This window comes from Epinephelus moara, chromosome 17 (assembly GCF_006386435.1).
Source record: "Epinephelus moara isolate mb chromosome 17, YSFRI_EMoa_1.0, whole genome shotgun sequence".
Classification (NCBI taxonomy): Eukaryota; Metazoa; Chordata; class Actinopteri; order Perciformes; family Serranidae; genus Epinephelus; species Epinephelus moara.
The window spans coordinates 8,153,426-8,180,318 of record NC_065522.1 but is presented as its reverse complement, the minus strand read 5'-3'; the positions used below and the strand labels follow the sequence as shown (position 1 = coordinate 8,180,318).

Genomic DNA, 26,893 nt, shown 5'->3' with positions numbered 1-26,893 from the left:
TTTTGCAACATGTTGTGAATCAATGAGAATTATCTGTCATATCTCAAGTAGTAACAGGCAGAAGGTGCTTGAGGGATAATGCAATTATAATAGCAATCAGCGCACTGACTTTTGGGAATCCTGAGACGCTGTTTGATCCACTCGTATATTTTCTTTGGTTGGTAACGGGGATGGGAGGCTGCTATATCTGAATTCTCGCAGCATGACATCATTTGACCCCCCCTCTTCGATCATTTTACCCCATCACAGCACAAAAGCGCCCTCGGAGACGTAAGAGGAGTGCACATGTATCATATGCTTGAAGTTGAGGAAGCACCTAATCGCGCCGCCCCACCAAAACGCCATGCTCCCAGAGGCACCGCTGGTGGACCGCGTCGTGTCTGGAACGTTGTAACAGGATCTCCAGAGAGGAGCACAAAATGGGCGCTTTGTGTCCAAGATTTGTCCAGACAAACCCAGATAAGGAAACCCAACAAGGGCGAGCCGAAGGAGCTGCCTCTGTGACTTGAGCAAATAACCTTTAATCTAGGTCGTGAAGCCAGATAGGAGCAGCAGCAGTAGTGGTAGCCTGATTACCAGCAATGGTATTTGTGGTGACGTAAGTGATAAAGAGAAGGTTAATGTGGTCATTCGTATGACAAGTTGGAAAAGTTTAGTTTTTACTGTAAACGCTATTTTTACCAAACTGGACGTGGCTTAAAAAATGACAATACCCGTACCCTTTCAGTGATACTTCACTCAGTACCTGTAATATGAATGGAGTGGCGTGTAGCACAGCCATACTCTTGAACATGTTGGTGGCATCTTGGCACGCTGAACTGCCAACTCTGTCAATACACTGTGCCCATCTAAACAGCAGACTGTATGGGACGGAGTGTGAGCTCTGCGATACAGGGATAACTGTTAGCATCACATAGCTAACGTTGCCTAACAGGTTTAACGAAGGAGTTGGCCTGTTTCGGAGTCGGTATATGAGTTTGTTGGGACTGTTTAATGGGTCCGTGTCAGATTTTAGCTGCTGCTGCCGGGCAGACTTGCAGGGAGGAGAGCGGCTCAGGACACGGCAGCAACAGAAAGTTTGCTGATCTGGTGTAAAAAGGATCAAATGCGGATACTACGTCGTCTTAATACTGCCTGATATTGGGTAATACCTTAAAGGAATCATATACCAATACCCAGCCCTAGTTGCTCATTGTATATCTGGACAATTTTTCACACTCCATCCACTGAGGGGTTAATGGAAGGCCAGCCCTCTACCCTTAGAGTATCCTTGCAAAAGGTACTTAAGCTTGTTCACCCTGCACCCGACCAGTGGATAGAAAAAAGCAGCTGGAATAAAATGTACTACATAGATATCTGATCAGATTCAAGTGCAACACTTGTGCATCTGGGGGCCATTTTGAAAATAACAAGGGGTTTAGCACAGCACCTTTCCACATTTAATTTCTTAAAAAGCCTGAACGAATGTACAAGCACTATTTGATTCCACACTCTGCGGCAACACACTGATTGCAGTGGTGGCCCGACTGAGCCCAGTTCTCATGGCAGTCATAACAAGACCCATACACGCCCAGCCATAACTGTGGCCGTCCCCTGGGGCTGTGTCTGTCTCCCTCTGCCTACATCTCCCTTGCACGTCCCAAAGCGATAGGGAAGTGTGGGGGGGGGCAGGACCAGATCGCTACACGGACCATATGTGTCGGCAGACCACAAAATGCTGAAGCCATTACTTGGCCCACTCTAGTGAAATTGAAAGCAGGAGCCAGTAACAGCAGCAGCAATAGCTAGTTTTGGCTGAGTGTATGGGGGCAGTGTAAGGAAAGCCCAGTCAGATGGTAGTGCTCATGCTGACTTGTTGACTGCAGCAGGCTGCAGACGGCTGATGTCTTGTTGTCATAGCGCCAGCTCCTCCCTCTTATGACCTCCCAGTGATGATGTTTATATGCTTCTTTCTGTTTCAAGTTTGCATGTGTCTGCATGTGTATGTGGTTATTGGATCTGTCATATGGGCTAATAGACCCCTGCTAATACTGTTGTTTAATTTCTGTAATATTTTGATAATTTGGAAGCAATATTAATACAATTATATTGTATAAAGAACAAACATCTAATTTCCTCAAAGCATTTTCTGCGAAACCTCGATCTGACTGTACGCAGCCAATATTTTCCTCCAGTCAGTCCAACTACAAATGGAAGCTGACCAGATGTAAGATTGCATTACATGTGCTGAAAACTTGTATTTAGGCAACACTGTCTCATGTTCATATTATATTAATGATGAAACATTCATCCAACCACGGTGTCATTGTAAGCTGCAACACTACTCTTGCCCTTGGCATTTTAGAAAGGCACAGTAAGAACAGTATCCCCTTGGCGTTGGTTAGCTGCCCCCGGTATCCAGCTTTCCTTAAATCTTCATGCTGCCGTATGCCTCGCAGGAACCGCATGCATCTAATGCATTAGTTCAGGGTATTGTGTTACATGCTGCACACATCATGCATTGTGATTGTCGGTAATTTATGTGCAAGGAGCGATGATTTTGCGGGAAATTTCGCCCAGTTTACTGTTTTTTGAAGTAATTCTTCCTCATGTGGAAGATACTGTACTTGGCAGCTGCTTCTTTGTATTAGTTGTTTATTGTTGCTTGTTGGAAGTTCATGTTCGTACTGTACGTTAACAGGCTTTTGTTTGCGGCCTTTGTATGCTCATATGTGTTTGAGTCTGCGTTTGTCTTCTAATTCCTTTCAGCTGAGTTATCCATGGGGGCTCACTCACTCAGCTCGGCCTGTCTGGTGCCACCGGTTTTAGGTATCATGTCAAGGCACTTTGTTGTAAAAGGGAACATTTACTTGCAAAAATACACCCTTCACTTCCCCATTGATGCCTTCAAGGTGGGATCCCACTCTGTTTGTATTTGGCGTTTTGTAATCTATTTCTTTCTTTCTTTATTTGGTCGGACAGCGGGTGTTGGTAGGATAAGGGCTCATGGAGAAGACTTATCTTCAAGCGCACGTCTGTCATCTGCCGCCGCAGACAGAGTGCTCTTTCATTCGCTCCAGTGAAAGAGGGTTCACAGAGATTTAAGGGCCAGCATTGTTTGTGCTCTGCGATGCTTAATCACTTTTGATTGGACACCATATTAAAACTTGGGCTCTAGACGGGAGAGAGGCTCTCCGTCTAAAACGAGTACCCGGCGTCCTCCACAAAAAAGGAGCGGCGCTGCCTCACAGGGTGGATGACGGAGGACAAAGACACGCTGACAGAGTTAAGCCAAGAGACGGAGGAGATGAGGACAGATGAGAGTGAAGGTCTTCAGCAGAGGGAAAGTTAGCACCCAAGTTAGTAACAATACTGGCTGCATAAACCTTGCAGATTTTGTTGCGTGTGTGGATTCACTCACAGATGTTTCCTCCTTCAACTGAAAAAAACACCCTGTATACTGTAAAAACCAACATAGGCTTAGAGGTTCTGCAGCTTTGCCTCCAATGTCTTATCTTTCCTTGAGCTCAAGAAGTAAGATGGCGGCTTATTCCTAAAGCACTTCACTTTCCCACACGCCCCCCCCTGCACTCCATTTCACTGCAGCACTGATTACACATAGTGTTTACATATTCCATAGAGCACTGTGACAGAGATAAACCTCTCCCGATGCTTATCCCCTGGCCACAATGTGGAAACCACTAAGATATAATGTAAACCAAACGTCGCAGCTGCCCTTTCATGTCTCAAGTGCCAGTTCTGCGTGCTGAGCGAGAATTTTGAGAGCTCGGCTTTAAGTAGCATTGGTTAAATTGAAGTTAAAACCATCATGCTTTTTTTTCTTTCTTCTTTTAATGACAAGCTCCTTTCATACATGTATTTTCAGTCTGTTCACATGGTGGCACAGAAATACTGGTTTGGAGGTACTTCAGCTTAAAACTATTTGGATGTTTTTTCAGAAATACACATTTTATACACTTTAACCAGCTCCCCTCTCTCTTTATAATTGATTGTGGAAAGTTTGAGCAGCTTGCTCTGGTGAAGAGGAGTATTTGACATACATAGCTTTGAGTTTGGGGAATGAATATTTGTGGCGAGGGATAGGCGTTTGATACGAAATGTGATTAATGATCCACACATCAGTGAAAGAGGGGAGCGTTCCCCATAAAGTGGGTTGTGGGATTATACAGAGGGCTGCACTCAGAGGACTTCTTGGCATTAATTGGCCCGTCTCTCCTGTGGCTCCCAAGTATTGCTGTCACTCTCCTCGGCACACTGCGGTTTGTGCATGTTATCACTCTTGAGGTCCTTCGCAGTAAATGTGTCACGGAGAAATTGCACTGGCCTAAAAATACCCCTCGCATGTGCATTTCCCATCGTCTCACATTTGGGCTGCTGAGTGTCTTGGACCCGGTGCTGTATAAGTCCCTGCAGCCAGGGATGAAAATCATCTGCTGAAACCATCAAGGCGCTGAAATGTTTTGAGGATCGTTACCATCTTGTCGTTCCTCGCTGACATAAACGCACTCCGTGGCCTTTACAGTTGGAGTCTAATCTATAGGTTCCTCCACGCTCCTCGCATGGCACCTGCACCACACCCTTGTTTTATGAAGTGCTGATGAGAGCGAGTGCTTGCCGCAGGGCTACTGCTCAGTATACATAACCTGCTACCAGGACACACAACACACACACACACACACACGTACCCTTACAGTTGAGTTTACAGAACAGACTGTACCACAGTTGCCAAGGTTAACTAAGGGAAATGAGGTTACAATCTTCATTAGAGTGAAGTGCTCTGTCGAGTCGAGCCGGTTTGTAATGTACCTCAGATCCTCTTTGTTGGAACAGCTCCACAGTCAAATAACTTTACAATAAGTCATACATAGCGCTGCGTGCTTTAACTTCAGTCGTTTATTATTAGTCACTGTAACTGTGTGGACGTCTTTACAGCTTTGACGGACTTGTTTTCTCTCTGCTCCACACTGGCACCAAGTTGCCTCCATAAATCTAAAACTAATCCACCAAGTGCGAGCTCATCCCTCTTAATTTGTTTGCCCGCTTTACGTCCATGAAGATGTTCTCCAGTGACATCTAAGCTATCACGTTGACAACCCCAAGTGGCTCCTAATACTGCAACTGATTCTCTTCTATAGCTGCTTTGATGCTCCCTTTATTATGTTCCACGGGGCTATTTTTTTTTCCCCTCCTCCTCTTGTTTACGAAAGAGGCCCGATAAGGCCTTCGGCGCGCAAAGCTTGAACTTGCAGTCTGCCGCTTGGCCACTTGGGCAAAGCTGAGGCCTACTTTAATCAAGACATGAGAATGACCCACTTCATCTTATGCTAATTTGTTTTTGGGGGAAATTGGCTGGGATTGACTGTGAAGAAATGTTTTTGGTTCTGTTTCATAGGCTTATATCAAAGTGATATCTGTGCATTGAAGTGGGCTATGTCGACATAATTCCTCTGTGGCTTTTTTTCCTCTTACATACGCTGGAACCCTGTTCTCCATACTCCTTGTGATAGCATTGAATCTCTTTGCTTGGACTGTTTGTATGAAAGCGGGCCTAATCTGTTGTAAAGCAGAGAAGTGGCCCTTTTACGAGGTGCTAATGGCCTGCTAATTCTTGAGGAAAGGCAAAGTGACCAATTCCTTCAGCTGAGTGTTTACTACCTACTGCCCTTTGACCCCTTTCTGTCAGGGTGAAGTCAAACGCAAGTTGTTCCGGCACGAGCGCCATGCTTACATTCCTTCCTGACATGTTGTTTTTACAGTCCTAAATGCTGTATACCATCACATATGTAATTACTGTGCAGTGCAGTGATTTATGGTTTTAAAATGATTGTATCTATATCATAAAGGGGTGGACACATTATAATCAGACCTGTAATCTTATGAGACTGAGCTGTGAAACACTGTGGTTGAACTTTTGCGAGACAGTGTCAGAGATATTTTATTTTTTTGATATATAGTGTGTGATGTGAGTGGATGTTGTGTTTTGTTTTGTCCCCCAATCCTGATAAATTACTACAGCCTACGACCTCAAAAGTTCTATGGATGAATCTGCACCTCACTAACACAACAGTAACAACTGTAAAAGGTATTATACTAGATTACATTAGCTTGCACTGTGCAGGTTTGAATGTGAATTTCCTTCAGCTTTATCTGCATCATATCAAAAGCTTTGCATATCCTAACTATCCATATCATTCAATTAGCTAATAGCCTGTCCTCCCTTCTCTCCAGCAAGCCTCCTCAGATGTATTTACTAGGCCTTGTTGTCTTTATGGTTTCCTCTGGCGAAACGTGCGTAAATAGCGGCGGATAAAACGAGAGGTGATTTAGTGGCCTCGTCACAATGCGCCCTGCTCCAGCGGCCGCTTCCTACCTTTGTGTGGTCGAGGGCTCAGGGGTGCGGCAGCGGATACATGGCCCGGGTCCCGGCAGGCTCCGAGGAGGGAAGGAAACTTGGTGTCAAAGGCGATCGCTTGCTGCTTCTGTTATCTGAGCAAACTCGCAGTAAGACTCAGTGACAGTCGGAGACTGAATGTGTGCTCGGGGATACTATTAACAAGACCTATAAAATGTTTTGCCACAAGTTTTTAATTATTACACATGTTTAAGCATTTGTGGGAAACAAGAAAATAAGGAATTTCTCAAAGTGAAAGCAGCAAGAAAACTTGTGTAAACCTTGTTGCGTGTGGACCGCTGCTGCATGGTTTCTTTCTCCTGCTCCTCTCCGCACAGGCCTCTCCTGTAACCTTGAGAGAAGCCCGCGCAGGCCCCAAGTTCAACGAGTGCATGAGGCATATTTTCGCTGAGCGTGCTTGGACCGCCCCACTAAACCCCTCGACCCCCCACCCCCCTCACCATACATACAGCTTTTTTTTCCCCTCCCCTCCTCCTAAAGAGGACTCCCTGTAGGCCTCGCCTTTCACAGCGCCTGCAAAGGAAATACATTATGTGTAAAAAGAATTCCATATGGTGTCATACGATCTGTGTAATTCTCTCTCAATTGATAAAAAAAGTCACCTTGTATGCACAATTCTGTCCTTTGTTAAAGGCGCTGTAGCGTCTGTACTGTTTGTACTTACTTTGTAACATTTGGTCAAGTTTTTTCCAATCAGTTTCTAACAGGTTTATAGGAAATATTGCACTGCAAATCATATTTGAGGGCTCCACATAAGTGCTTACGCTTGACATTTATGTCGTAACTGATTGAAAATATTTACAGGAAAAAAAAGCAGTCTAACCAACTAAAGTTGTGTTTTCACTTCCTTCTTCCTCGATAAATACCTGGAAGTCACTTGTAGGCAGTCCTTGGAGGTGTGGCTGACATCAGCTGCACTCACAGTCAGGCCTCCTGCTTTGGCTGAGGGGTAGAGTCTGTGGCAGTCCTACGGGTAGGCTGTTCCAGGTAAGCCCTGCCAAGTTCAAGTGGCTTGGACCGAGCCCCGCACCGCAAATGGGAAGTGCTTCTGCAGGGCTGCCAACCTTACGAGAGCCGCGATTGCAACAAGTCTTGTTGTGCCGTCAGTGTCGGCAAAGAGATAGTGGTTTTTTTTACATGCACATTCAAGCAGGCCCTCAGGAGAAGAGAAAAAAAAAACGTAAGCAAGGAGAGATGTATATATGCAGATGCTTGCCAGGAGGGGGATTATAGAGTCTGCTCCAGTGGTGGCCCTTTGATATTCCTTCCAGTTCCCATGATGCAACACTGTGGCTATGATTCAGTGCAGCTATTATGTTAGAAATATAATGTATTGAATTTGTGTTAGTGGTTTTTTTTTTGCAGAAAATATAGATTAAGGGTATGGTGTAAGCTTGTTACTAAATTAGAATGCAGCTGTAGCATTGTGAGTTTTCTTTTTGGTTGGTTGTCCAAAGGAGTCACCAGTAGGAGGGAAGAACAGTACAGTACAGTGAAAAACCATTTTAAAGAAGCGGGTAGACAATGAAAAAACACCTGGAGGCAATGCATATGACAACAGCATAATATTTCTGTTAACATTTGACTTCCTAGGCGGCACCACTGAGAGTTTAGGAGAGGTAAAATGGAAAATCTGTGTGTGTGACTGTGTACTGTATATTTTTGTGCCGCCTGAAGCATGATTTAGTGTCGGTGGGGGTGAACAGTCGTGATGAAAGATGGAATCAAGTCACAGTCAAATGCAAACAGGGGCCACTTATTATATAGTTTGTTGCTCGCAGCTCTAAGACGACTCTGCCAGAAATATTCAGCACAGAACAGGAACTACCTCTCTCCTCATCGTCCTGCAGCATTTACCCCCACCCGCTTTGCCCTTCCCACCCACCCACCCCTGATCTCACTGAATGAACTTTTGGCATCTCAGATAAAGTGAAAACAACATGCTTGGGTGAGTGGAAAGCAAGGACTGTGGGAGCTGGCTGTGAGGCGGGCGTAAAGGCCCCTGTGGTGTGGCCCTGAGTGGACAAATCCTAGCAGGCTGGAGGAAGTGGAGGAAGGAGTGCTGGGATGGTTATTGGTGGGAGGCATGCGGGCGGGCGGGTTACAGGGGGAAAGCGGCAAAAGGGGAATTCCCTTTCCTGAACTGAAAAGTGATGGAAAAAGTGACTGCTAGATCTCGTTCATGCCGCTCCATGTCAAAACAGCCGAGCGCTGCCGTCATCTGTGCAAATATTTCAAGAGATTATGGTTCTGGAGCCTCGTGGGAAAGGCTGAAGCAGCGCAGCGAGGACAGGCCGACTTAAGCTCGCTTTAACGGAAAGCCTTCCCCTCTTAACGTTATCAGAGCATGAATGTATTCACAAAACCACAATATTCAAGGTACCTGCAAATAAACAGAAACCTGCCAGGTGAGGCCTGATGACATGTGTCTTTGTTCTGCATATCATCCTCGCATTTTGGCAACAACCCAGAAATAATTTGGAAACAAAGGCCCTTTACATTCTCACCCTAAATAGCGAGGGAGGACCAGGCTTGCCATGCCGGAGGACACAGCATGCGTGCACGCCTGCTACGCACTTTTGTTTCATACAGTGTGTTCAATATGACCACAGTTTGCTATGTAAATCTGATTTGTAATATCTCAATACTCGCAGTTCACAATGATATATCCCCCCAAAACCCTGAGACGCTACTGATGTAATGTGTTCTAACCATGTGACCAAACACTGCGGCCGCCTCTCTGGATGCCATGCTTTGCTGCAACATTGTTTATGACTCTCAAACAACAAAATCTGAAATTAATTTAGCGCCTCTCCTCTTCCCACTGTAAACTGGCGCTGTGCAGCCAAACCACATGTTGTTATTGCTGCAGTGGCAGAGGGGGCTGCCCCAGCAGGCCTTAGTAGCACAGAACAGATTTGCTCTCTGTTTTTTTGCCAGGAATGTGGAATAGAGTTCTCTCTCACTCACTCTCTTTCTGGCTGTGAATACTCGCTTAGCATGCACTTAAGTATGATTTATAAATCATACGCTTGTGGTGTGGCAAAGGGAATACTCTGTTAAACCTGAGAGATTAGATTTGCATTTTGATCTCCTGTAAGACGGAGATGTTTTGTCATGATTATATGGTGCTTTGTTGTGGTAAGTGACGGGCTGTTGACTGTATTGAGTCTCTGGGTGTTTGTGTTTGAATTGTGCATCTGGGACCTACTACCACAAAGAGCAAAGATGGTTTGCACCTTAACTGCTGTTAGCTGGATATCTCCAGACAGTTGGAGGGTCCATGAGGATCAGAGGAGCTCCTCTGTCTCTGGATGGCTGCCAACGCTCTGACCTTGTGGCGGGCACAGCCGCTGTCACTCCCTCTTGAGTTATGTGAGAACCTGTTTTATGATGCAGTTGTTTTTTTTTTTAAACCACTCTGCATCTATGGCTCACCAAATGTACATTTACCTGGTGATTCCACGAGAACCACCAACACGTTTCTTTATAAGAGCCGTGGTTTCTGTGAAATTACTCCCATAATTTCCCTCTTGCCCTAAAACTTCGCTCCCTGGTCTTGTGCCAGTGGAGACACCCGAACCCCACTCCCTCGACAAACCCTCTTGCCCCCCAGCCTGGATCCCCACAGATGCTTTGATTCAGGCCAGCTCTGACTGGGGGCCTCCGTCTCCAGGCTCATTAACAGGAAAGGAGGGGTTTTACTGGCCATGCGGCAGGCAGCCGGCATTTAAACCACCAACAAGCTCTTCTATCAGCCTGCTGCATTAGAACAACATACACCCTAAAGAGTTAAAACATCTTTCCGTCATTACTGCACTATTGGGAGTAAGATCAGAAAGGTGTGTGCATCATTACAGCTAAAGCTCTTGAAGATTAGTCTACACCTTGCCAGAAGGTATCGTCCTTATCCATGTGCTACACAGGTAGTGCTTGACATGTTTCAGAGGAAACTGGCAAGTGAGAACCCCTTTTCCACCAACATGGAACAAGTTCCTCTTCTGTTCTCACACCCTGTTTTAAACCATTCGCAACTTTCAACCAAAAATAAATTGGTTTGAAACCCAAAAAATTGGTTCCCAGCTTGAACCAAAAAATAGCAGGTTTTCTTGACCTAAAGTGATGACATCAGTTAGAGTGTAATATTCTACTGGTTGGAAAGAGAAGATGGAGTCTTCCATCTAATAGTCTGCCACATCTTTGTATCGTAAAAAGTTTGGGATTTTGGATACAAGCTCACACGTAATCAGTGCAATCCGCCATCTTGCTGCCATCTTTTACTTCCATTGTGCATCGCCCTCTGTTGATGAAATATCCTTGATTACAATGGTTTTGCTCAAAACTGGTGGAAATGCGAGCTGGTTCCAGAGATAACAGCAAGTTTCCGATAATCCTGACCCCAGCTAGTTCAAGAACGAGAGCTAATTTCGTAGAAAAGGAGTACGAGACAATGTAGTGACAGGCAGAGGTCAAAGGTAGGGGCAAACAAATCCGATGAGGGGTAGGCAGAAGAGGCCAGGTCTGGGAATCAGGCAAGCAGGATCAAATATAGATAGGTCAAGCAAAACAGGAACGAGATAATGCAAGAAGCTAGGCGGCAAAACACTAGACACTCTGACAAGTGGTAAGTGTAACTGGGCAGGAATGGGTGAGGAAGTGGGCGGGAAGGGTCAGGTGAGGGGAATGATGTGGAGGGAGAGGAGGAGTCTGAAATAATAATTTTATGACAGGTAAACCCTAAATAGATGAAAACATGATCAGTTGTTGCAGTTGTAAAATCTTTGATAAGGCAGCCATTGCAATACCTGAGGTAGCTTTTGGCACTTGATAGGTGTCTGTACTCTGCTACAGACTGATTTTGGTTAGTACCAAAAGAGGACTGAGGTTTGATAACCGGCCCTATCTCCATGATGCATCCCTGAATAAAAGATCAGGAGAAATGATGATGCAACAGCACAGTAGCCTGCATAGTAAAGAAGAAAACTACAAGACTGTGTTCATTTGCACCTGCCGCTTCATTCCCTACTGGAGTTGTAATGGCAAAAATAAACTGGCTCGACATCTGTTGGCAATGTCAGTAGTCTGTTTTTATGCTTGTAATGACACATTAAACTCTGTGGTTGATTCTCCCCCCTTCTCCACCCTATGTCCCGTTCCAGGGGAGCAGTGCCAGCAAAATCGTCTGAATGAGTGCACGCTTTGTTTTCTTTGTCTGTTTTGGGCCAAGATCTGGTCTTAGATGTGGTGGCATTCTATGATCGGATAATTCCTTCCACGTCCCCAGTTTAAGGTGTGTGCGCCGCGTGTGTGTTTGTGTGCGCTTTACCACTGCTCGCTTGGCAGAGCCCAGGGAGTGCAAACAGTGGCAATGGGTGGCAGGGATCCTCGGTGGCCTCTCGCCCAGCTGGAGGAGAGCCATTTGCCCTGTGAGGGAGCACCCAGTCGCCCTGGCTCGGCCTGCTGCTCTCGCCAGTGGGAACTCCTCTTGGCTGAGGCCTGACGCCGTCGTAAGCGCTGACAATCAGTGACACATCACTGGCTGAGGCCGTACAGACACACAACATTACACAGGCCTGAGTCAAAGTGGAGTGACTTTGAATCTAATGCAAAGAAAAGGCAAGTAGTTTTTATCTGGAGCTGTGAAAACTGAAAACTATTGACATGAAACAAGAGATTGTTTTCTTGCTTGTTCTTTTCCTTACTTAATTTACACAATCTTTTGAATTATTTTCACATAAATCACTCAAAGTAGTTTTACAGATTTGCAAACTGATTTTAATTGAAATATGTAGTCAAATACAAAACATTTTGCATGCATGTTTGCTTCAGTGGTAAGGCTGTCAGGGTATAAGTGTGGTTGGTGCAAGATAAAGTTGTAGGTACCATTGCAGTTCTTAACTGTGCTCCCTTATCAGTGCAGACCAGAGCACCATCAAATACATTAATAAAACAACACGTTGCGAACTGGTTCATACTCCGCCAGCTGCAAGTCAGAAATCAGGGAGCATATTTCAGATCTTTTTCAGAAAGGTACATTTGAAAAACAAACAATGCAGTGTTTGAATGTGTGTGTGTGTGTGTGTGTGTGTGTGTGAGAAGTTGAAAGGAAGTCGGCGGCTAAAACCAGTTAAGCCTCGCTAGTATCACAACCAGGCTGTCCCTGAACTATGATCTGTGGGCCAACTTGTCTCTCTTGGGAGAGTGGGGAATTTCCCAGACCCCTAAACACCCCCACCATCTCTCATTCCCTCCGTCCGCAACCCCCCCCCCCTCCAGACCAGTCGAGACGTGCAGGTTTGAACCCTCTCTCTGTGTTTCTGGCCTCCCATGCCCATTGCCACTCAAGCAGCAGGGGTCCAGTGCATTTGTCTCATAATTATCCGACTGGATGGGGGGGTTCTGAAGATGAAAGAGGCGAATCACAGAGCTCCTCTGTCAAAGGTCTGTCTGCCTGACTGGGGGGTTTTGGATCTATCTCCCTTGTCGTCTCTCTCTCGCGGCATCCACTGCCCACCCCACCACCTCTACTCCATCACACACACACACACACACACACACAGGTCTTACTTTTCCTCNCCCGCTCACCCCCCCCCCCCCCCATCTGCCTCCCCCTTTTCTCCTCTCCACCCTCCCCACCACCACCTTTCTCCTTCTTCTCCTCTTAACTACTGGCTAGGAGTTAATGGACTGTTTTGGCTAGTCTCCAGACGGTGAGTGTCACCTCATTAGCCTATAGCGGCTCGCTCCCAGACTGCTCCTTGTGTGTGTGTTTGTGTGTGTTTGTGTGTGTGTGTGTGTAGGAGGAGGACTACAACGACGGAATGTCATTGGTCTGTCCCCCCCCAACCCTCCCACCTCTCACCCTCTCCCTCTCCCCTTCCCACCACTACAATGAATGAGAAAACACGCATGCATAATTAAATCTATAGTCTCGTCCTCACTCCACCCTCCCTTCCCTTCACAGCCGTGCATTAAAAAAAAAAAAAAAACCTCCTGCTTGGAAGTTTGCCACCGTGGAAAAAAAAAAGCGGTGTCTTCGAACCAGAGAGATGTGGCCAACCTTCCACCCTCGTATGGACCTATTCTTTTTTACCCCGGCCCGTCGAATGGCAGGGTGGCAACAGCGGGCGAATGTAAATGCCACCCGGTCCTGCCAGTCAATTACGCCGCAACAAAGCTAATTGTTTGTTTGGTGCATACCAAAAAGATGCCGAGGTTGGCCATTGATGGGCCCATTGTTTCAACGCAGATGCAAAGTTCTTTTTTCTCACAGGACTAGACTTGACGCTGATTAAACGTGTGAATGATGAGACCACACTTTCAGAAAATCAAGTGTAAACTATTTTAGGCTTCATCTAAGAATTATTTTCATTATCAGCTATTCTATTGATAATTTTTTCATTAATCAATTATTTGTTGTGTCTATAAAATGTCAGAAAATAGTCAAAAATATTGATGACAATTTGCCAGAGCCCAAATTGAAGCCTTCAAGTCGCTTGTTTTGACTTAACAACAGTCACAAATCCAAAGATATTCAATTTTTAATTGGAAGAAGTTGCAAATCCTTACACCCGAGAGGTTGAAACCAGCAAACACTTTGAATTTTGTATGATAAATGAAATACATGAAAAAGATGATCAAAATTGTAAGGTATTCTCTTTCCATCGGTCCACTTACTTATTGATTAATTGTTTAAGCACAAAGAACTTCGCTAATCAGACATGGACATATCTGCAATGGATGGTGCTAGATGCCATGAAGGAGATAAAAACTTTGGACGGCATGGTGAGAGGAAAGTGACAGGAATAGAAAGATTAAAAAGAGATGCAGAAAGAGGAAAAGAGAAAAAAAAAGAATAAAATAGAAAACGTGAAAGGAAAGGCCACATTGTGAGAAAAGGACAAACAGCGTGAGAGTGGGAGGAGGTGGAAACATTAAGTGGGGCGCAGTGTGCTGACTGGAGGCCAGCCTGCTCATTTTTCATGGGACAGATGAGCCACTGTGTCGCGTTGTGTTGTGTAGTTTGTCTGCAGCTCGGCCACTGACTGCATCGCACATGTACAGCACAGATCAGCTCGCCGCGGGACGCTGGGTGTGTGCCCCTGTTTGTGCATGCATGTATGTCAGCCTGTGAGTTAAATGTGTGTGCGCACATGTAATCCATAGAGCAAGCATTTGGAGCTGCTTTTGATTTGTACGCACAGTATATGTAGAGGTGGGTAAACTTTATTTCACAAATTAAAAGGTGGGGAAGTTGAATTTAGATGGGTTAACCCTCATCTGCATCCTTGGTTTTGTGAGCTGTGTATCCCTTTGTGCTTGCCAGGTTCTTCCTTCTCCTCTCCCGGGCCGGTGTGGCTAATGATCCGTCAGGCCATTCAGTTCCTTGTTCAAGGCCCACTCGCCACTGAATGCGCTCCCTCCCCGTCCACACTGTTTGGTGACCTCAATGAGGAGCCTGTTGTCCTCCCGGCTCAGTTAAAATGCTCTCCTCTTTTCACTGCCGTGAGAGTTTACTGAGGAGAAGGCACAGAGACTCGGCGGAGAGAAAGAGGGCCCGCTCTTCACCGGCATTAGTATGCACCGATTAGAAACAAACACACACTGATCATCCGCGCGCGTACACGCCGAGGTGGCAACGCTCACATCGAGAGATGCACACAGAGAGATACAAGTGAGCTAGGTCACACACAGTCAACCACACACACATACACTGTATGGCTTCTCATTGTTCTTGTCTGGGCTGGGATCCCACTTGATTCCATAAGTCTCAAAACCCTGACAGTCCCACTGAGTGTGTGTGTGTGTGTGTATGTCTGTGTGTGTGTGTGTGTCCCCTCCTGCTCTATTGAACAAGTCTGTGGTGTCTGGCTTGGAGAAAAGAAGGCAAAATGTCATTGTTCTCACAGACGTTTCAACTTTGCCCCTCTCACTTTCTATCTGCCTCTCTGTCGCTTTCGTCTCAGTGTGTGTGTGGGGGTGTGTGTGTGTGTGTGTGTGTGTATGTGTGTGTGTAACTCATCCTACTGTACCTGCATTCCCCGTCAGTGGCAGTCATCCGATAGGGTAGCTATCCGGATTACCAGGTGCTCCTTTAAGCCAATAAGAAATACTCGCCTTGTTCCAATTATGAGATAATCATTACAGTGTCACACAGTGTATAGGCACCGTCGGGGGAACATAGTCATAGTTTGTCAAAGGGAATACAATACTATACATTTCTGTCCATGCAGAGGTATCACTGATAATGAGTCACACAATAATGCACAGAAGAGGTCACAGGAGAGGCATTTTATCGAACTTGGTGCTGAAAAAGTGTTGAAGTTATACACCCAGCCCCACTCAATACAGATAAAGTGATGAAACCACAAAGTTGCTCCGCATTTCATTTTTTGTTTCACAGCTTAGTTAAAGCTCAGCTTCCTCGTGAGACAACGCCACCCCAAGATGGCGTCCCATTTGGCAGCAGCGTTTGTCTCCGCTTCACCCTCGGCGTCAATATCACTTTCCTTTCGGCCAGGTCAGGTGCCAGCCCTTTGCAGAACGCCATGCATGAGTCCGGATGACGGGCGGGGGGCTGAGATGCCAGAATTCGGTTTGTGTGTGTGTATCTGTGTGTGTGTGTGTGTGTGTGTGCGGGGAGGGGTCAGCGGCGGGAGGGGGGCATCGCCAGTTGGCAGGCTGGCACACAATGGCTGGCACGATAAGATCCTCCCTCTTCTGCGGGCAGATTTCCTCGCCCATATCTTTTGTTTGGCTTGTTTGGGTTGCGGCTCATCCCGATAAAGGCCACTTTGTTTAGACAACAAAGCGCGAGGGAGGGAGAGAAGAGAGAGATAGAGAGACAAAGAGATAGAGTGAGAGAGAGAGAGGGGGCATTACAAAAAAAAAAAAAAGGCGGCAAAGGGGGGAGAGCGCCAACACAGATGGAGACATTGAAAGGAAGAAAGAGATAAGTGTTAAAAAAAACAGGAGGGATGAGGGAAAAAAATCAAGAAATTTGAAAACAGATATAGCGCGCACTTATCACCGGATAAGACGATATCGTCGCAGATACACACTGAATAGTAGATATACACAGAGGCGGGTATGAAAAGATACAATGGAGGAGGGATACTGTTGCAGGCACAGGGACAGCGATAGACAGATAGTGAGGGGAAGAAAGAAAGAGATTTGGAGAAGAGAGCAGGTTCTGCCGGCTGTTGGAAGCCAGCCCGAGTAGTGTGAGGTCATCGACGAAGCTGTGAATGATAGAAACCAGGAGCAGAGGAGGACACGGGACAAAGTGCACACACACACAGACACACACACATTCCATACCAGCACATGTACAGTCATTTATGCACACTGTCAAGACTTGCATGACCCCTCGCTCCACACACAAACACACATATTTCGTCTGTGCATTTCCAAGGAAGGACGCGCTGGTCTCCTGCAGCAGGAAGGGGAAAGAAAAGCAGGAGGACACTGAGCAGAAAGTCTGCTCGGCCACATCAAATATTTACTCAGGAGCAGCTGTATTGTCGAAACATTACGCATCGGAGCTGCTCCGTAATTAGGTCGATATTTTCTGCCCCTCTCCCTCTCTCTGTTTCCCTACTTCTCCGGGAGTCCACCCCTCTCCACCTCTCCTCCACACAACCTCCTCTCCCCCCCTCCCCTCCCCTCCTCTCGCCTCCCCGGGCTGCTGAAATGCGTCTTGGCTCGGGACCCATGCCTCTGGCAGCCAGAGTGCTATACATGTGCACAGAACCCCGCTCGGCATAAAATGGCTGCCAGACAGGCTTCTCCTCCTGAAATGTCGACAGCGGTATGCATCTGCAGGGTGTGCGTGTCGCGCGTGCGCACTGTTTTTTTGTGGAGGGTATCCGTACGTGTCTGCAAGTGTTTGCGGGCTAGGAGCGTGCACCGCCACTGTCAAAAAAAAAAAAAAAGAAAAAGAAAGAAAGTTTCCCAAACTATGTGGCTAATTTAATCCACACCGTGTGTGTATGTGCATGTGTGTTCCGCAATTTAGTGGGAACAGAATGGGTACAATGCCAAAAAATGAGAGGGTGGGTTAGGAGAGAGTGTGTGCGAGTGTTTTAGTGATTATAAAATCCAGGCGAGTAACACACTTGGGCGTGGAGAAACCTCACAAGCACTGAGAAACTTTCTTGCAGAGCCAGATTTCTGTTGCCATTACCCCTAATTGCCCTAATCGTTACAGTGGTATGATAAGTATCCCACCGGACAAGAAGGTGTAAGAACTCACGGACACATCCAAAATACCCACAAGCCCTCTCTGCCGCTTTTTTTCCCCCCTTGCTTTTCTTTGCTGAGTAACAGCAGATAATCTGATTCATACGTGGTACTGTTTTTTTCACTTCCTTCATGAACCGGTTTGTTTATTTAAACAAGTGGCAGGGACGGAGGGTGCCAAGAAATGTTGTTTTTGGAAAAGGGCCGTGTGTGTACGTGTGTGTTTATGTGTGTGTGTGTGTGTGAGAGGGCGTGTGTGTGGTGTCTGGCCCTGTGATCGAGGCCTGCCAAGCTCCCAGGGCAAAGCCCAGCCTCCTCGACCGCAACTGTTTATTTACAGGTTACACTAGTGTTTATTTGAAGACTATCGGATTGGCTAGGATTCTGCACAGGACACCTTTGAGATACAGATACCAGGCCTTAGGCCCCAGATATCCCACTTCTTTACTTTGTTTCAGACACTTTCTGAACTGCATTTTTTTAATATTAAATTCACAGGCAATTTATCTGCACTTAAGTCCAGAATTATCTTCCTTTGACTTGTCTGTGATCTAAAATTGAGGCTTTATTTTAAATACCTGTTGAGCGATAAAGGTGATTAGATGTAAAATAAAGTGCTCAGTAGATATAATCAGCACACTTGCAGCCTGACAAATGTGCAAGCACCGTTCCAAACAATGTCATCACCCTGAAAGAAGATGAAGGAGCATGAAACTGCCCTTCCCGGGTCAAAGGTAAAATGTAATGCAATAGGGGAGGTGTTTCCAGCTCCGGTGCAGGCCTGGCAGATGCGCCATATGCTTGCATCCCACCTTGAGTCATCCAGGTGGTCTCTCCTGGTGCTACAGTGGGGCCTCATGCTGGAAGATGCTGCCTGGGATCTCTAATTGCCACCACCATCTGCTCTTTTTGTCATGGTTGCCTGTTCAGCCTTCGAAGAAGCGGGATTAAAAAAAACCTAAAACACAAAACTCTGATCCGATCCAAACGAACCGGTGCACCTCACCCACCTCCGCCTCCACCTCCACCTCCACCTCCGAGCTCCTTCTCTCCCCTCGGCACCTTTGCAGCATTTACCTCCTCTCCGCTCTCCGATGCTCTTTTCTCTCCCCTGGCCCGTTTCTTTCCCTCTCAGCAGTTCTCAGGGCGCGAGCGTAGACTTGGCAGTCGTAACTAGACTGATGGATGACTCTGAAAGTGGCATGGGGGGGCTGGGAGAAGACAGGGAGACAAGGCCACTGAGCTCCCTGCAATCACTTTATGGACATGTGCTGTGCCAAATCCACACAAACCTCCGCTAGCCCACAAAAGCTGCTTTACACACTGTGTGTATGTGAATGTGTGTGTGTGTAGGGGGCAAGTTAAGGGACTCGCTGTTTATTTCTGCAAGGCAAAGGAAGCTTCTCTGGGACCATGTTCATGTTCAAGAGTGAACTACTTGCAGTATAATATAGATTAAAGCAGTGACATGATGAACTGACACTTAATCTTAAACACATGATTAGTTGATGACAGGATTTACTTGAAGACTAATGCTAATCATTTTGTTGTTCCAGCTTCTCACATTTGAAGATTTGCAGCTTTTCTCTGTTTTATATAATTTTTTGGACTGTTGCTCAGACAAACAAGCACTTTGACGATGTCACCGTGGGCTCTGGGGAAGTTTGATGAGCATATTTTATTACTTTCTGCAATTTGTAAACTCAGAAACAGGCAGAAACAATCAACAATGAAAATAATCACTAGTTGCAGCCCTGACTGCATGAAGTATTAAACTGTTCTACCTGTGCACATAAGATATTTAACAGAGATCCCTTAAAAAATGTAGGACTGCATGATGAGAAAGCATAAGTCACGCTTATGTTTTTCGTGCTCAGGAAGCAGAGCAGAGATGTATTGTGAGACCATAACTTGTACGTTTTTCGTACGTTTTTAGGGCCAAGCGTACTGGAATGAGGGGATTTTTTTCTCCTTAACGTATGGTCCTGTTCCCTCCCTACTTTGTCATTGTTGAGCTTCGGCCAAGAACATTCTGTTTTTGCAGTGCTGTTTAATAGTCAAATTTAGGAGAGGGGGAACAAGAGAGAGAGGGAGAGAGACACAGAGAGAGAACAAGTAAGGGATAAATCTTTCAACTTTTTTTCCTTCTTTCTCTTCCACCCCCGTCTCTTTCCTTCTCTCCGTTTGCCTCTCTGTAACGCAGCTCATGAGAGCTGCGGCAGGAAAAGGGGTGTTGTTGCAAGGCGAGGGTATCTGAGTTCACTGTCTCTGGCTTCTTGTCTCGGCTCTCTCGCGTTAAAGACGTAGATGATAATCTCACTGCTGGTTCTCATTGGGCCCTCTCCGTCTCGGGGCATGTGTGGGCTTCGGCCAGTTTGGATCATTATGAGGGAGCGCTCAGACACTTTCGTTCACTGTTTGGCACGGCAGCAGTTTAGGCCTTGCTGTTGAGTTTCCTTTCCAACATGCACCACACTGTGTGCACAGAATCTCACTATGATTTTTACAGTGTTCACAACATTTGCCGTTACGTGACACAAAAGGAAAAAGGTCCACATGGCTGTCAGTGATCAACCAGAGCAGGAACTGCTGAGGAATGATAGATTCCCCTCCCATTGAGGCTTCGAGGTAAAAGACGTCAGTCCATGCCGTCTCACACCAAAGCCTGCGCACCGTAGCCGGTGGAAAGAATTCCACTCATGTTTCCTTGTAATTCCCCGCCCCTCCTGTTCTCTCTCCACGTTTTGTTCTGTGCTCGTACCTTGCACAGCAGGACCGAACACATTCTGTACCCCCCCCTCGCCAACACTCCCTCAGCCCCTTTGAAAAATTACCCAGAGGTCCGCCGGTAAAAACTTTTAGGCTATCCAGTGTCAGACAGAGAGCTTTTTTCGTCGGTTTGCCTTCCCATTAATGATAATGCTGTTCAAACAGAACTGTCTTGTTTAATGTACAGTGGGCATGCTCTCCTTGACTGGTAGATAAGGGAGAACATTAAAGCACCCAGGAAGTCCTCAGTCTCGAAATGCACTTTGTCTTGTTGAGTGTCCTGACAGAGGTTATTTCTTCATCTTAAGTGACCTCGGTGAGTTTGTGGTAGACCAAAGGTGTGAGACAAACTGTAAATAAGAGAGCCAAAGAAATCAAGTAAAAGTCCTGATTTCTTTTTTTTTTTACTGTAAGTTAGAGGATACAACGCTTTCACTCAGGTTATCTTTGCTGGAAGTAATCAATGCTAAGAAGAAGACTGTTTCAGTAAGATAACATGTTGTTGTCCTACTGCTAAACTAAGCCCCCCCTCCCCTTATCTCTGTGTGTGTTTGCAGACTCGCAGCAGTCAGGAAGTCCCAGTAACAATGAGCCAGGCAAGAACCCTCTTCCAGGTATGTACAGTACCAGTCATCCTCCCTCCTCCCTCCTGTCATCGCTCTATTGTTCCTCTGCAGCTCACCCTCTGTACAGCGGCCTATGTACACCATAACTTACCTAGTTTATTTAAATAGTGTTGATCTGCCGTGAACTCAGTGACTTGCAGTCCAAAGAGCAAAGCTTTTACTGTCCTGGACTGCCTCAGATGCATACCATGAAATGTCTTTTGTCCCATGTGATCTGATGTCAAGTGTTGTTTTCAAGTGAACTAAACTAACTAACTTTGGGCTTTGGGTGTTTTTCTACTTGGACCTTATTGTCTCATGTTTTTGTGTCTAAGTGGCTAATGGGAACAGCAAGTTTTGAAACTGGTCCAGTGTTGAGTAAGAGTGTTGCAGGGGCCGCCGCAAAACAGGCAGCAGTGTAATAACTTGTGGCATTTGTGCACCGCCAAATAACGTAGACTAAAAGTGCGTGTTTTGCCACTGACAGGCTCAGATTATTATTCTAAGTGTTTGCCAGCATTATGTAAAATATCCCCCTTTTTGTTTAACTAAAACAGTCCTGAAATTGCAATCACCAAACCCACCAGACTCCATTTAAATTAACAGTAATTTTATCATTGTAAAATACACTTCCTCCAGAGTCGACAGACACAAATTAAAACTCACAAAAGCCATCTTGGTTCAATTTTCCACTGTTCCAGCAATCACCAGCTCCGATTTGGTCTAAATAAACCCTTAATTCACTCAGTTAGATTTAAAAATATGTTGCCTGTATACGCGCTAAAATTACTGTAATTTAAATGGGGTCTGGTGGGTTTGGTGACAGTCGTTTTGGGGCTGTTTCTGGTTAAACAAAAAGGATCTTACTCTGTAATTGATTGTCTATCTCTGTAGGGATCCTTTCCATTATGTTGTCAGACACTTCGAATAACAATCTGAGTTGGTCAGTGGCAAAAACAAGCAATTTTTGTGGCTGTAAATTGATGATGCACACATGTTCATGCTCAATACTGGATCAATTTCAAAACTTGTTGTTCCCATTAGTCACAAAGACAAAAAAAAACATGGAAAAATAGGGTCCAGGTTAAAAAAAATGAAGTTGCCCTTTAACTTTGGATGGGGTGCGGACAAATAAAATTAGATTAAATTATTAAATTTGTATCGTCATCTTCCCAAAACAAGACAGAGACACTACAGATCTGGAGTGAAAACATTACAGCAGATTGGACGTTTGGCTGGTAGTGTGTCATAGTGAGCCAGCTGTAGAGACTATTCCCTGACAGCGCTGTTGTTCCCCTGGACTGACCTGTGCTGTGTCGTCATGATATTGGAATGAAAATAGTTCGAGAAGTATAATTAGTTTTCTACCTCAAGAGCAGGTTCTGCCGACGCAGGTGCCAAGGAAAACATGCTAGCGAGCCAATGACTCAGGCCTTGGAGGCCCTCGGCAGTGGCACAGTTCCCCGCGAAAGCCGTTGGCTCACTGGAGGCATGAGGCTTTGTAGGTGCCAATCGAGCCGCCCGCCTATCTTTCTGGCACGGCCTCGAGTGCCCTTGGCATCGCATCAAAGCCGAGCCGGAGTCATTTGGGTGTCAATAACTTGTCTGGCTGTTTTATTTGACTTACAGCCTCTGATGAGTGTTGCTGAGTCCTGGGCAGGTCATACAGAACACAACAAATGCTGCACTGCAAAAAATATTTATTATAATTATAATTCGCTTCGTCAAAAAATACTTTTCTAAAAATAGGAAAGATATAGCTGTGTTTTAACAACCTCATTTTGCTTTCAAAACAATGAATATACATTGTGGAAAAAGTAAATAGTCTTTAATTAAAATACTGCAGTAAATGACTCTTTGAAGTGGATATGTCTTGCTGTGATACTGTATCTCAGTGTCACAGTGTCAGTATTAACAGCTATTAGGTTCTGTTTGTGTATTTGATCAAATAGGCAGCGCCTGCGGCTCAGCGCGGCCTCAGTCAGTGTACTCACAGCAGCAGGAGTCTGAGTCTGCCTGTCACTCCTCACACACCTGTCCTGTCACTCCTTACCATACAGCACACAATGGTTTGCTGCAGTTGATTTAAACCCTTAACTGAAAAACAAACCACGATACACTCTTTTTCAAGTCAACAACCGCAGATAAAGTCTCAAAGAAACAGGACAAAATAAAGACGACTACAGAAAGACAAGGTGTGGTGACGGTGCCTAAATCCCTGTGTGATGATCTGTACTTGTATATCTGGATATTTGCGTTCTCTTCTGTGTATGAATTGTTATTAAAAAAAGTCACAAATTTATTAAAAAAAAAGGGGAAGGAGAGATTGTGGAGCACCTGAGAACAAGATATTAGGGTTTTGTCTATGGGTTTCAGCCTGAGAGAATATACTGTATAGTCCGTTTCAGTTTTTTGCCAAACAAGATTGTAGTTGCAACTGTTTTCAAGGTATACAGTGGAATGAAAATTGATGGTCATCATACTGTGTACATTTGCTCATCGAGATAATAGAAAACAACCTGAAGGAGAATCTCACCTGCTCGTGTTTGTATCTCCCTTCTTCATCCACTGCTTGTCAGACTTTTTACATATACTTCTATTTTTTAAAAATGGTTTCACGTTGAAATTATAATATACTTCTCAGAGATGGTCATTGTACTGTGAAAATCTCATCCTGTTGCTACCTATATTGAACCCAGTGTGTCTGTTTGCATTCAAATAAATATGCAGCATGGAGGTAAAATCACTAACTCTGAAAGTATGAATGTATTTGATAAATAATAATCATCACAGTAATAATGATTGCATCATTTTCTGTGTATCCCCTGTCTCCACAGTCTATTTGGAAGACAGCTTCATCAAATCAGGAGTCTTCAGTGTTACAGAACTGGTGCGAGTGTCCAGAAGTAAGTCCTATTTTAATTTATTGTGAACCGTGCTGCACACCCACACAGGTGTTTTCAGGTATTCTTTCACTTATCACTGATTCAACCTCTGCTCAAGCGGGGCGGCGCTGTGCTGGGAATCACATCAGGACACCAAAGTCCACAAAGTACTTAAAAGAATGTAGAGGCTGTAAGTTTCCCTGCCCTAACAGGTGCAACCTAGTTAATATGAGACTCAGGGAGATGTCAGTCAATCAGAGTCTACACACGCCCACGCAGTCCTGAGAAAAGGTCAGGTAATAAAAGTGCAGACACCGTAGAGTCTGTTCTTGTGTTTTGCTCACATGCAAGATAAGACTGATTTATTTAGGTGATTATTTAGTGTGTAAGAATAAAGCTTTTCTACGAATCCCATCCTCTGTGTATTTACTGAAATCCACCACACAGCTGTAGTGTGGTAAATCCAGTTTGGCCAGTCTGTTATTGCAATAAGAGAACACTTGACTGCCGTCTGTACAAGCCTGTGTGCATCTGTATAGACATGTCTGCACTCCGCGAAGCCGTTGACGGTTGTTCTTCCAGCAGTCCCCTTGCCTCTGATAACTGAGGGCACCCTGAAGCGCCGTTTTCCTGTACTTTAGCTCTGGAACATGCCTGTGGCGCACAAAGCCTCTAGTCACCCCCAATAACCTGTGTTTAAAAGACGCATACCTGTGCTTGGCTGTCTGTGCGTTGTAGTGTATACCAGTCAATTCCGGTCCTGTGGTTAGACTCAGAGTGTTGTGTAATTCCTGTTTAGCGCTGCTGTAGGAAACACTGAAGTGCAGTTCAAGTCCGTGTCAGTCGAAACTGGATTCAGAGGGGGTTTAAACTAAGTCAAGTCTGCAGAAAATTATTTGGCAACTATTTTAATAATCAATTAACAAAACATGCAAGGGCGTAGGTTTTGTTTCAATACTGGGGGGTAGACATATGACACAGGTTTGGGAGTCCTCAGCCATCAAACTGCATTCTGGTGAATTTGTATGCACTGATTTGTCCCTTTTATGCTCCAATTTATGGTATAAATGTCTTTAATTCTGTAAAAATAAAAGTCCTCTGCTGGTTACATGTTTTTATTGGGGGGGACAAATGCTCATGTTCTAAATATTTAGGGGAAGATGTCTGGTTCTGGGAAATTTTGATTATTTTTTTCACAATTTTTTAACATTTTATACACCAAATAATTTGAGAGGATAAGAAGAAAGAAGATAATGAAAATATTTTGTAGCTGTGGCCTTAGAGTGATGATCTTTTAAAGCGTGTTGCTCCTGCAGTCATATCCCCTTCAACTTTTGATTATTAAAATGTAGAATTTCTACATTCAAAATTGTCCAAAAATGTCATTCTGTTTTGTCCATTTACATATCAATGGACTGAGAACAACTCATAGTATTTAAAGCTGACCTTGGTTTCTGTTTACCTGCTGTGTCAAAGTGTCTCTGATGTGCGAGCATGGACCAGGTTGTCTTAACTGTCTCCTACATCACGCTCTGAAAGGCAGACCCCACTCGTTCCGACGCTCAGAGACTGAATATCCTTTGAAAAGCTGTGTTTTTGTTTAGTGTTTAATTTGCCCCCTGACCAGATGGCCGCTGCGCCGGCGTGTTTGCTCTCATGTGACCGAGCCTGGTTTCGCTAAAGCCCGACTGAAGTCGAGCTGGAATTTTAAAAAGGTCGACGGACACACAGGAATTGTCACTCACTCAGCCGGTCACTCCCTGGGAAGATATCTAAGCAGCCGCTCGTCCGTCATCGCGCTTCTCTCCCGACTCTCCAGGCTGTTGAGACATTCTTTGAAGTCCATCAAAGGGAGCTGCGGAGTTCAAGGCTGACTTGCAATCCAGCTTTTCGACGAGGACACTCATTAATGCAACAGGAGCCTCGACTGCGAGATTTTTTGTCAACAGAAAACACGGGCATGCACGGGCAAATGAGTGAATGTAAATTTGTGAAGACAGAACATTTTCCCCGTATACAGTAAGATGAGGTAATCTGCTGGAAGAGGCGCTGTGTGGCAAATGATTTGCAGCATCATTGTTTCATTTATTTATTTATTTTTCATGTGAGCTTAAAAGTCAAAGCTCAAATTATTAAATGAGATGACAGGCAGGGCAGCCAAGTGGCAGCGCAAATATTGTGCCGAGCCAAGAAGAGAGAAAGAGAAACCAGCACAGACAGAGATGGCTGGGGGTATCCTCAGCCATGAATGAAAAAAAAAAAAAAAAAAATCAAAACAATGGTCTTGTATTCAGCGTCCTCGAGCCGGATGCATTCCTCCACAGACAGCTCGGTATGGGCAGCAGCGGGTAGGGGCCTTTGCCAGGGCTACAGTGGGCTGCCAGGGCGGAGGCTGGCGGAGGGATCGTGCCAGTGGTGAACCTCAGACCACAACAGACGGCGCCACACACTCCATCCTCTCATCGACTCCAAACCAACCAACCGCTCGAGCTGCAGGCTGCCTCGCGGGCCACACACTGAACGGGGAGAGAGAGACATAGAGAGGCAGGCGAGAGGGAGAGGGAGAGAGTGAGGATGGGTGGTGAACTCCTTTTGTTCTGTAAACACCGGCCCGGCCTCCCTTGAAACAATATCCCTCACCTTGACCGCAGTGAGAAAAACAACACCTACTACGCACTGTAAATCACTGTGTGAGGAAACTGCTGAGTATTATACTGCAGCGTGGAGAGGGGAGGAAAATGTTGGTGATTGTGACACTGGTTTACTGAGATTTCCTTGAGATGTGGAGCTCATCCAACTTTTGATGCGTTGCAGATTATTTTACTTAGCGACAAATAGCTTCCTTTTTGTGCTTTTAGCTATGAAATACACTGTTGTCTTACTGCTGTATATTTCCATAGTTAGTGTCGTCATAGTGGCACATAAGACTGGACTCAATAATAATAATAATAATAATAATTAAATTAAATTAAATAAAGATA

The 26,893-nt window shown here is 45.3% G+C and overlaps 1 protein-coding gene across 8 annotated transcripts in view; it reads left to right on the top strand.

Annotated features, from left to right (window-relative positions):
* LOC126404079 (nuclear factor 1 B-type-like) overlaps nucleotides 1–26,893 on the top strand; it is a 71,331-nt gene that overhangs the window by 21,120 nt on the left and 23,318 nt on the right. For 6 of the 8 annotated variants that reach the window (XM_050067057.1, XM_050067056.1, XM_050067062.1 and 3 more), the window contains exons 3-4: nucleotides 20,980–21,036; nucleotides 23,865–23,933. In XM_050067057.1, the coding sequence (XP_049923014.1) occupies nucleotides 20,980–21,036; nucleotides 23,865–23,933 (126 nt within the window). The remainder of the gene's footprint in view (nucleotides 1–20,979; nucleotides 21,037–23,864; nucleotides 23,934–26,893) is intronic. The other 2 variants (XM_050067059.1, XM_050067058.1) reach the window with 1 other exon arrangement.